The sequence below is a fragment of the Notothenia rossii genome (assembly GCF_949606895.1).
Source record: "Notothenia rossii genome assembly, chromosome: 7".
Taxonomy (NCBI): domain Eukaryota; kingdom Metazoa; phylum Chordata; class Actinopteri; order Perciformes; family Nototheniidae; genus Notothenia; species Notothenia rossii.
The window spans coordinates 65,495,879-65,508,452 of record NC_136905.1 but is presented as its reverse complement, the minus strand read 5'-3'; the positions used below and the strand labels follow the sequence as shown (position 1 = coordinate 65,508,452).

At 40.8% G+C, this 12,574-nt stretch overlaps 1 protein-coding gene across 1 annotated transcript; it reads left to right on the top strand.

Moving 5' to 3' along the window:
* The first annotated feature begins 2,411 nt into the window (after positions 1-2,411).
* nkx2.4a (NK2 homeobox 4a) lies at positions 2,412-4,469 on the top strand. The gene is made up of 2 exons (XM_079641339.1): positions 2,412-2,817; positions 3,438-4,469. The coding sequence occupies exons 1-2, from the start codon at positions 2,448-2,450 to the stop codon at positions 4,103-4,105; spliced, it is 1,038 nt and encodes a 345-aa protein (XP_079497465.1). The 5' UTR covers positions 2,412-2,447; the 3' UTR covers positions 4,106-4,469.
* The last annotated feature ends 8,105 nt before the right edge of the window (positions 4,470-12,574 follow it).

Genomic DNA, 12,574 nt, shown 5'->3' with positions numbered 1-12,574 from the left:
CAGGGAGGAGATATTTTAAAATGTGTATCTGCAGGTGAAAGCAAGACGGCAATACGCGAAATAACACAGCATCCCGTGCGTAATTCTGGGGGAAAATATAATTGTTACCATACAGCCAGCAGGATTTCAATTATTCTCCTTGGAGCGGCAAGTATCAGTGTAGGCTTAAATTAATGTTACATTTTTTGCATTATGAATTCTACACGCCGGTTGTATTTTATGCACAAAGCAACACAACTATTTACATGAACATCTAGCAAAGGGGTTTGGTTATTTAGACGATTTTCTCTATAAATGTGTCAGATGTATGAACCAACCTTTGCTGGGCCTTCTTCACGGCTCCTTGGCGCGTCCTTTTATCTCGCTCCCTTCTGCCTTGGCCACATTAAATTCACTGGATGTAAAACATAAAAGTTAACTTAGATTGACCAATATAATAATGTAGACTCTGATAAGCGTTTCATGCAGCCAACCAGCTCCAGATTTGTATGGGATCCTAATGTGGAGGGTCTGTGGACCAGGGTCCTGCTCTCTGACTCAGTAATCCACAAGGTTGAGAGGTTTGCCTCATTTACATAATGTTAGAGGTCTGGGCCGAGGCCTACCTTTTCTTTTCGCCATGAAAAGACACCATGCTGCTGCTTCTAAAAAAGTGGAAAAGGCGCACAGAATTCTGGACAAGGGCAGGAATATTTGCAGGTATGAAATATTAACTTAACTTAAGAAAAGCGATCATTATCATTTGTATTCTCTCCTGGAAATAGTGTTTTATTATTATTATAAAGATATTTGCACCTGTTTTCTCCGAAACAGTTAATTCTAGGATTTAATGTTCCTCCTTCGGTGTCTTTCTGTCAACTCCAGCTGACTTTGGAATACGCACGCATTGTTTGCCTTACCTCTACAACAATAAAGTCCAACCACTTCACTTTAAATCCGCTGCGGAATTCAGACATCTGAGGGACAAACAAAAAACAGAAGAAACTCGGGTAGTAAAAATATGCATGAGAACAATGATTTATTACAACCAGGCTTTCAAGTTAACCGGAGATTGGTGTTCTTCATATCTCACTATAATTGATGGCTGACCATGTCACGTCTTCAATTGCTCAATTAGAGTAGCTAGCTACTTGCTGCCGTGCCATGCTAAATTACATTAGTGGCTTCATGGAGACGAGTGTTTCCTTCCTCAAATACAAGCAAGATGGGTACACATTTCACCCCAACGCACAACACCTGCTCCTGCTGCTGTCTGCATGCTGCAAGGTGTTGATGAAAAACATACAAATATCATTAAGATTATTAGCGTTTATGAGCAGCATTATAACTCTCCCCCCTCTCAATTAAGATGAGCTATAGGCTCAATAATGTGTTATAGATCCATAGAGGAGACACATGTTATAGGCTTTAATGGGAAGCTACATTAACTAGTGTTCATTATTGCAATTTGTAGTAGCTCTTTTCTCTTTTGACCCCCCCCCCCCCCCCCCCCCCCCCCTGTTGTGTGTCTCCTTCCTCTGATTCTTCCCCTGGCGCCAGTCAGTTTGCTCAGAGATTACAATGTCAGGTCAATACTGCAAAGTGTCCTTAGAACATAGTGACACGACTTGAGGGTTTTGAGGCTCACAATATTGTCTATAAATTACATTAAGTCGGATGAAGAATATTCTTTATTCTAAGAAAGGTCGAGTTGTAATCTTTCATAAATTATGCAGGAATTGGTTTCAGGAAACCTGTCAATTTGGACAGATAATATTTAAAAATCCTGGGTATTATACTCCTCTGCAGATCATGGAAGTTAGATGGTGATATACTCACAGGTTTGGATCTCTATTGCAGCTCCCTTTCAGCATGTTGAGCTTATTCTGACTTGTCCCTTTCTGCTGGGGCAAAATGATGCTTAAGAAGCATAAATGAGCCGGTCATACAACTTCATTGTGGCTCTTTGATGATACTCGGTGGCCCTTATGTCTGTTCAAAGTGCTCTCAAAGTTTCTAGAAAGAGTGGAATTCCCTCCTGACGCAAAAAAAAATGTCATAATGTGGTCAGATCAGCTGATGTGCAGCAGGGTTATTCTCACCTGTATGTCAGGGGAAAAAATACATTCGAAAATAGATGGTGAAAAAAAACCATGTTTTATTTATTTATATAAGTTAATATAAAGCAAAGAGTATTTATTTCATGAATTATTTCGCTAAAATGTCAATGACTATTGTTTGATGGTTTAGGAGGTTTGCTCCGCCCCCTATGTTTGTCGTAAACCTGGCTCCTGGCTCCAATAAACCCGGGCTAAGAGCGCCCTGGGCTCGCCTCCTTCTCCAAGGCGATCAATAGGATCTCAGGCGCTCTACAAGCACTCTCTTACGTAGACATCCACCAAGGAGAGAGCCGATACAACAACACGGCTGATCTGCTCAAACACAAAAATCTACCTGCTTTCTGAATCATGTCGTTGAGCCCAAAGCACACTACGCCTTTTTCAGTGACAGATATTTTGAGTCCAATCGAGGAGTCCTACAAGAAGTTTAGTGGCATGGACGGCGCAGGGAACCTAACCTCTCCACTGGGAGCCTACCGACAGCCTCAGGTGTCTCAAACCGGCATGCAACAGCACTCCATGGGCCATAACGGCACCGTGGCCACCACGTACCACATGCCGCACACCGTCTCCCAGTTCTCCCACAGCTCGATGGGGGGATACTGCAATGGAAGCATTGGCAACATGGGAGACCTCCCGTCGTACCAGGAAAGCATGCGGAATAGTGCAGCAGCAACAGGGTGGTACAGCTCCAACCCTGATCCAAGATACTCCACAAGTAAGTTATTTGATCCATGTATGCACAATTTTCTATTTTTTTTAAATGTCATTATTAATAAATATAAATACATTGACATATGAGGAAGAGGGGCAGACAGACGCACAAGGCTAAATATGCTTTGCTTTTTAATAATATTTCATCTATGTTTGGGTAGCTAACGATAAGTAAATGCAAATTATTTACACCATTTTAAGGACTATTTCTAACGGTTAAACTGAAAAGGAGATAATTATTTCAAGTCTGGCTCGACTTTTGTATCTTTGTCATGAGCAAATAATTAAAAGCATTATTATTAATATTATATGTATTATTATTATTATTATTATATGTATTATTATTATTATTATTATTATTATTATTATTATTATTATTATTATTATTATTATTATTATTATCATTATTATTATTATTATTATTATTATTAGTGGTATTATTATTATTATTATTATTATTATTATTATTATTATAAAATGTGTTTTTTAGGCTAATGCTTTCCAGCTTATAGTAATAAAACAATGGATAAAGACAGGCGAAACAGTGTTCTCCTCTTCTGTTTATTGAACGCATGTATATGTATGTATATTTTTAAGTTTCTAGATTCATGGGACATTCCACAGGTATGAACATGTCCGGCATGGGGAGCCTCTCGGGAATGGGGGACCCTTCCAAATCCATGCCAGTTCTCCACTCAGCGCCCAGGAGGAAACGGCGCGTCCTGTTCTCGCAGGCTCAGGTCTACGAGCTGGAGAGGAGGTTTAAGCAGCAGAAGTACCTGTCGGCGCCTGAAAGGGAGCACCTGGCCAGCATGATCCACCTGACACCGACCCAGGTGAAGATCTGGTTTCAGAACCACCGGTACAAGATGAAGCGCCAGGCCAAAGACAAGGCGACGCAGCAGCTGCAGCAGCAGCAGCAACAGGACGGGAACCTGTGCCAGCAGCAGTCGCAGTCCCCGAGGCGCGTAGCCGTGCCAGTTCTGGTGAAGGACGGTAAACCGTGCCAGAACGGCTCCAACACGCCGACGCCGAACCAGCAACAGGTGCAACAGAGCCAACAACAAAACCAACAACAGAACGGAGCCGGAGTTGTGCTCGCATCCTCGACCAGCAGCCTCAGCCAGCACCAAAGCCAGCAGCAGCAGGTGAACGCTATGGACCTGGAGGAGATGTCGCCCAGCCCCCCCTCACTGCACAGCCAGCTCAACATGGCCCAGATAGACAATTCTGCTGTAGATTACACCAGTAACATGGTCAGCTCAAACCTCCTCTACGGCAGAACGTGGTAGGACTTAATACATACTGTCACTTTCCACTTTTTCTATGTGAACCTGCGGATGAGCCCACGAGCAAAACAATATTCATATATATATTTCATATATCATATATCATATGAATATTGTGGGAACTGAAAACGGGGGCCCTTTGGTGTTGGAGAAACATCAGGGCACAGAGGCGCACCAGCTGATCAGGGCACATTTTCTTGACATCTCTGAGAGGGGAGTCTATTTTTGAACATTACAGAAATGGCTGCCCTTGAAAGCAATTATGTCGTTTCTGGACCTTTTGTAATCCATGTTTTGGACCTTCCTCATGATGTTTTAAACGTAGTCTATGTTGTTGAAACAAAAAGGAATGCTGCTTCACTTGAGTTCGGACTTGGGGTGTGTGGGGGGAGGGGGGTTTGAGGGGGAAAGGTGGGATCAGGTTTGGAGTACACTAAAGCCACCACTCCTTATTTACGGTGATAACCTGGTATTTTATCATATTAATATTGTAAACTAATGTATTCATTTAGACTTATTAAATAAAGTAGGGACTTGTATATTTGGCTAACACACAAGAATGCGTTTAACTGTATAATAATCGTTATTGCGTCCACTTTTATGTTTTCTCTATTCTTTTGTAAGTTAAAAAGGAACAAATGCGTGATGGCTGCTGTATATGTTTCAAAAACCAAGTGAACGTTAACAATAAATAACTGGAAGTGTGAGAGCTATTCCTGAAGAAGTATTTTTTTTTTTTTTTAAAGGGATCTGTTTTGGAGTGCATTTTCATTATGTTGTGATTGAGACCAAATTGAGCAGGAAAGCAAGGTCGATGAGGGAGCCAGCATTGTTCAGGTGACATTTTGGAGGGCTGCCTTTCATGGAGGAAGTCTGCAGGAGTCTAAGACCGGGAATCACCTTTTTGAAATCACTAACACTCACAAGCAGGTTTAATAGTGATTTAAATTAATGCATCAATGTATAAATAATATAATTCCTTTTTTATGAAACTCCTCAAAAAACATTAATCTTACTGAGTTGAATAGGCCCAGACCTTCGTTGTGTCGTAATGTAATTGGTTAATTTCATCGGGAATGCGAGGCTCCATAAAACACACAACGACTAGCAATTATTGGAAAATCGAATATATTACATAAAAGAATGAAGAGCATTCCTCAAATTATTATGATCTTGCATTAAGGTTAATTACACTCGAATTATTAGTATTATCATTAATATTATTAGTATTATTGTTGTTATGCACAGGCCTTACTCGTCAAATTACACATTTAGAAAAATTATGGATTCCAACACCAACCATACAAAACAAATGCGAATAAAGAAAAAGTGTTTATTAATTACAATTTGTAAAATGTATATTATTTTAGACATTTTATTCAAATTTCTCGAATTTGTATTAAAGATCATATTTGAGCGTGAAGCTGAATGAGAAAGTTAAGAGTATAGATATTTAGCACACTGTTGGGGATACAATGAGAATATAATACTGTAAACTAAATTAGTGCAACATGTCAAATCTTTCAAAAATGTATCAAATTTTTATTTCGTTATTTGACACATGCCTTTTAATAATAAAAAAAGATTCCATAATATATTATAAGCATAATTGCAACAATCTAAAGATTTACAAAGAATGTCCTTCACTTTCAAACAACAAATGAAAGTGTTGATATATTGAGTGTAATTTAGATTTATTATAACAGGGATATTATTATTACTTTATGATGCATTGAAAGGCACTGTCAGTGAATGTTGAAAATACCCATTAGCTACAGTTTCTTTTTTATTCACAAACACATGCACTGGACACACACACACACACACACACACACACACACACACACACACACATGCACGCATGCACGCACGCACGCACGCACACACACACACACACACACACACACACACACACACACACACACACACACACACACACACACACACACACACACACACACACACACACTTGCATGCTCATTCTGATCAGTCTCTTTAGAAGATGAATGATTTGTGCAAACAAACTCCAAAGTGTTTAAGGTCATCACTTAGCATCACTGTCGGTTCCCCTTTACTGTCCTCCAAAACCTCTCATTTTTACACAAGCAGTGGCTGATAATAGGATCTAACATTTCATTTCCTGTGGTCATTTAAACACGTTTTGAAATTACTTCTCAATCCCCTTGCTGATGACACCATGTGATGATGATGATGGCTATCAGTGTGTCTCAATGGAGACCTTGGAGAGGCCCCATTTCCAACCCCTTCACATACCTGGCAGCTGTATGTATATGTGCTATCATCCCTACACTTGAAGGAAGCATCAGAGCCAATATGCACCTGACATTTGGTACTGAGCTCAGCAACTCCATCAGAAGGGAGTTTGATAAGAGCATTAAAAAGAGAAATGCATTCCACAATATACACTTTGATACTGCAAAGGTGTTCCTGATTTTGTCTCTCAATTGAGGGCATGAATGAGCTGTCAACAAAGATTCCTGATAGTGTGCCACATGAAATGAAAGTGGAGGTGAAGCCATTCTTTTCTCTTTTCAATAGCCATAGTTATGGCGTACTAATAGGCTATGCTTGGTAATCACTGGCTATTGTGCCTGTTGCTTCTCTCCGTTTATTGGGGGGTACCTCTCTTTGTAAGGGTATATGAGACAGGCTTGGCACTGTAATTGGTGCTGGCATCATCATTTATGTCTGGAAACTTTTCTAAGGCGTGGTGTTACCTCCATGTGCAGAACATCCCCCACATGTGCAAAAATACCCATTTTAATTAAATAAACATAACAATGCCAATGACATACAAGAGAGATATTTCCATGGAAGGAGTGTTCCACCTCAATGCCATAATGATGTTTCATATACAGCATGAACCAGGGGATAATAGATCCTGCTGATGTATATATATTTTTTGACTATTATTCTCAGGTAATTGCAGGTTGCACTGAATAATGTGAATGTAGAAGGAAGCCTTGCTTTATACTCTGCACCCCCCAAACTCCCTTCCTCCCCATTATTCTACTTAATATGTCAGAAGGTCTGATCGCAGAGAAACCTTTTCAAGTCCTATTGATGTGTTCCTCAATTGACCATGGCGACCTAGCAACCGAGACAGCGCTAATTGGCGAGGGCTTAACATTATTGGCTGCATAGTTTACACAGAAACATGGCCCGAGAATATAACCCTCATCATGCACAGTTTTCTTTTTAGTTTTCCCCGTAGAAGAGGAAGTTGTTTTGTGTTGTTGGATTTCCTCAAAAAAAAGCAATTAGAACTAAAGCTAAAAGCAGAGTCTGACCTAGTTTCTGAGTGAAAAACAGTGCATGAGTAAGACTTTCCCTAAAAACACACATAGGTATAGAACAAATAATGTGGCTCGACTCCACAGAGGGATTTCATATCCTTCATGGTGTTTTGAATGGTATACCTAAATGCAAAAATATTTAGGTAGTCATCATTTAAAATCAGTGTCAATAAAGTTTCCCTCGCAAATTCCACTACCTTCTCTCTCCTCTATTTCTCATGGTCCCCAATGCCCCATGTGAAATGATTAGGAGTGGCGAGGTCCGCTTTTCATTTCGCTGTGAGAATGAATGCATTTGAATTGGCAAGTTCTGAGAGACACAGAGCGGGATTTTTAATTAGTATATTGCCCTTGCATTCTGCCAAGAAGAGACAATCTTTGTATTTGAAGATGACAAACCTGTGCCTGCTGGATTCGTTAGGTTTCTAAAGAATGAGTCACTGCACAAGTCTTTGACCCAGGAGGCAGAAAGTTCCCTAATTCTAGTCATTTTCAAATGGGAAAAATAGCCTGCAAATAATCTACTTCCTACAGAAAAACATTTCAAGAAGGTCATAGGACTCTGAAAGCAATTCTCACTCTAATAGATTTCCATGAAATTAAATACATGAAACCACATTTTCACTGTTGCATTTTGTTTGATGAAAACATTAACACTCAAATGCACAGACACACACACACACACACACACACACACACACACACACACACACACACACACACACACACACACACACACACACACACACACACACACACACACACACACACACACACACACACACACACACACACAATTATATGCTTTTCCAGGACTTGCTATGGCTAATTCCATTGCTCACTATGAATACCATTTTAGCAATATGAGGCAAAGCAACCTTTTGAAGACTATTCACAAATCTCTGTACCAGGAAGGGTTTGGGTGGGGGGTGGGGGGGTGAAGTATAGAGGACCATGTTAGGAGTGTGTGTGTGTGTGTGCGTGTGTGTGTGTGTGTGTGCGTGGTGGTGGTGTTGGGGGGGGCAGCATCCCTTATTAGAAAACCATGTCACATTCTCTCCCTCGCAGGCCGGCCTCGCTGCGCTGCCAGTAATCCCCCCTCCAAGTCCCCCTATGCATGTTATTCAATTCGCTCATAAGTAGTTAGAGAAACTGTTTTCAGTTGCCACTAATAACTACTGACCTCCAGTGACACAGGCCAACAATAGGTTTGTCAGGCCTGAAACGCACAACCAAAGAAGCTGATTAGGAACTCAAGAGGTTTGAAGCAAGAATCAATGGCTGCTCTGTCCTGCCACGGTGCTTCCAGCATGGCACTGATGGTTGTGGAACTTCCATTAGTTCTGCCTCATTAAGTCCCACAAACTCTTCTTTAAGAAAATTAGTTTAGGCAATTCCAAAATCTATTACGGCCGTGGAGCCCCTACTGAGGTGCCACTGTGTTTAGGCTCCAGGATACAAGACGTGTGGGAGTGTGTGACATTAACACTCAATACATTTGGATCCTCTTTTCTTCCATTATTTAAGCCCTAAATTAAACATTAGAACATATTGTAACCTTTCAATTCTTCCTCATTACTGTTTCACACTAAATATTTGTTAACATTATATTTATATTTAGTAAAATATTGAACTAAATTATGAACTACAGTGTTTTAAGCAAACATAATTACTGGCTGTAGTCGACAAGCTACAGTATGTCAGGTGGGACCATAGTGACATACTTTTAACATAATTCATATTTTTGGTGTAACTATCATGTCTGGAATTAAAAAAGACAATAGGATTTTTCTTATGGTTTTTTTCTAAATGTAGTAGTAGTTGTAGTATTCGTTTATTTTTCCCCTTGGGGAAAATGGGTTGCAGCACATCACAAGGTATTTAAAAAGATAAAACATAAGTCGATGACAACAACATGGAAACAGATGAAAAATAACAGATGTATGGGACAATGAGTTTACTCACACGCTGAAATGACTGACGCCTGTTGAATATTCTCTGTCTGTCTGTTACATTGACAGCACCACACATGATATAATTATACACCATCCTTGGAATTGCCTTGAATCTGTTGGCGAATTACTCAAAAATAAACCAAAAACTAATCAAGCGAGCATAAAATACATTTAATCACCTTTCTCTGGATATTTCATAGTTGAAAATGAGTTAGAAATTGTTGGTTTTTGTATTCATAAATATGAAAAAGACACATTCACTGCTCAAAAATAGTACATCGCTGTCCTTTACAACAATCCTCTTTACTTTTGAACCATTAAGCAGTTTTCTCCCAGCTCACCGTTGCCACAGTAATGGCCAGCTGCCAGTCTGCGGCTTACTGGGTAATAGGGCCAGTGCTGAAGAGCAGTTCAATGAAGGTAGGCAATGGATAAGATCAGTGTGTGTTGGCTAGGGCAGCGTTATAGTTGTGTGTGGAAGTGTGTTGTTTTATTTCCTTTCATAGACGCAATCTCACCGATGAATTTAGATATCATGAATTTCGAGAAAAATAGGAGTAGATATAGGAAACACGTAACACAAATAGAAGTCAGAAATCGTAGAAGTAAAAGAATAGCTCTGGAAAATTCAAGGACGCCTAAACATGCTTGTATGAAGAAAAAAAAAACAATGCTCTCAGAATAATTAATGGAGGGCAATGATCCAACAGCAAACACACAAACACAAATCGACATGAATGGCAAAAGACAACAGAGACATCCACCACTCAATAGCTACGTCTGTCAAATTAAGCCCAGAAGGACATAATCGTTTCTTCAAATATAACATTCTGTAATCTGCCCCCTCCAAAACACGCAGGCGGTTCAATATAACCGTCCCAGAGGGCTACGGGGGCCAAAGAGGACCACCCACTTTCTTTTCAATTATCATCTTGCAGCAACCTGTCTCCTCTCCAGCATTCAGCAGGAGACACTGACTGCTCTCCAGAGGGAATTACAATTACACTTCTGTTTGTCCCTCCAATAAACTTCCAGACTGTAGCGGACAATCCCAACTCTGTAGAGCCTCTGACCCCGAGGACAAACAGGATTACGCCCCAAATCCCATGTTCCTTTACGCTCTCCCTTCTTTCTCTTGAGTTTCTGTCGTCAGGCTGTCTCAGGGTGGAGGCAGGGAAAGGAAATGTTGGAACACAGCTGAATACCCCGCTAAGTCTGCAAATACACAAATTACTTCAGGTATTAATGTAATGCCGAGGCATTAACTCTAGTTTGTAAATGTTCTATGATAAAATACGCTTTGATGCCATATGCTGCACAAGGGCTGGCTTTATTTTTTGGGTTATTACTGTGAAGTTTGGTTCATTTTGAGTCCTTTTGGTTAAATTAGGGTAAGGTTTTCACTTAAATCTTAAACAGAGGTTCCAAACCTGGGGTTGAGATCAAGCAAAGGGGTCACAAGATAAATCTGATGGATCACTCGATGATCTTTAGGGGGAATGAAACAGTTTACTTTTTACTGACAGTTTTTTTTTCAGTTTACTTGGAAAATGTTGGGGAATTTCCCACGTTAACTTATATTAAATATAATAAACCTGAGACAAGACGTCACAATTTGACGTTGCTTAATGTTAAGGGGATACAGGCATTACAGGTTATGATACCACTGATCTGAAGTCCATCGTTTTTGCACGACACAGGCCAAAAAACGTGTCAATTATTTTTACAGAAATTCACATTTTTTATTTAATTAGGCTCTAAAATACTGTGTTTGATTGATACTATGATTGACACTATGTGAATTATTGTTTTCAGAGCAAAACTGTTTGAGGTACAAAAGTGTGGAACTGTTTTAACTAAATGTTTTGGGTACTTATATAGTTCTACGCTTTAATCATTTAGTTTATGAATGATAACATTTGGATTTCTGGACTGTATCTTGTGTAAACACAAGGGGGGGTCTCCTTGTATGCCTCCAGCGAGCTACTAGTCTATTATTTACTTGTAACTTGTATCTTCTGTGTATTATCTGTCTGTTAAAACCTCATCAGTGCAAATAACAATCACACTGAGAATTTGTCTCGGGGACACCAATTAGGGCACAATCCACATGGGACAAAGGCTGTGTTTCAGAAGGGAGTCCCACTGGCCATGTGGATGTGGAGTGTTTATTTGCCCCGCTGCAGCCAGCTGGTCATACGAAGGCACAGAAAGGCTACATTGACTCCGCCCTGCAGGGGGTAGTGGCCCAGCAAAAGGGAAATGGGACTCTTTTTCAACTCCCCTCTTCACAATGCTGCACACCCAATCAAAGAGCCCCAGACCCCTTTGTGGAGATGGTGGGCGGACAAGGGAGGGGGTGTGAGTTTGGGCTGCCAAACTCACCCCCCCCCCCCCCTACCTCCTCCTGCTGCTGTCCTGTCTGTGCGGACAGCCACACTTCACAGCTAATTAGCGGTCAGATCCACTGGCCCCTAATCAGCAGGACATGTTAAAACTGCCCTAATCAGGCCTAATCCTGTCTTTGTGTCACACAGAGCCTTCCCCTGCCTACTTACTGCGTCTGCTGTATTGATTAACGAATCATTTGGGGATTTGGTGGTCAATACACTGCAATCTGCAATGGGCTGTAGCTGTGCCCGGGATTACAATGCACAAAGACGTCCAATTAAACTTCTATAGGTGGCAGGGCTGGCTTTCTGCAACACCTGCAAGGGATTCAGAGGATTGTTGAAATGTTAGTGATACTGTGAGACAAGTGGATTCACTCAATTTCAACTTTAGACATAGAAAACACGGGGAAAACAGATTTTTGACTTGAAATGAGCGGCAGTGGTTCAGTCTGTAGTGTAGGGGATTGGATTTTGGACCGAAGGGTCGCCGGTTCACGTCCTGATTGGACCAAAAAATATGGAATGTTGACTAGTACTGGAGAGGAGCCAGTTCACCTCCTGGGCCACTGCCGAAGTGCCCTTGAGCAAGGCACCTAACTCCCAACTGCTCACTGGCGCCGGCTAGACTGGCTGCCTCCGCTCTGACCTCTCAACTGCATGTGCATGTGTGCATATGTGTGTGTATTTGTATATGTATGTGCATGATGTAAAAAGTGTGCATAAAACCTGTACCTGTATAAAAACGCATGTGTGTGTACGACAGAGTGGAAACTAAATTTCCCCCTCGGGGGATTAATAAAAGTCTTC

What these genes read in the sequence shown, in the direction of transcription:
- nkx2.4a (XM_079641339.1), top strand. Translation starts at nt 2,448, where the DNA reads ATGTCGTTGAGCCCAAAGCACACTACGCCTTTTTCAGTGACAGATATT. An exon ending in TGATCCAAGATACTCCACAA is followed by an intron (nt 2,818 to 3,437) that starts GTAAGTTATTTG and finishes GACATTCCACAG; the next exon opens with GTATGAACATGTCCGGCATG.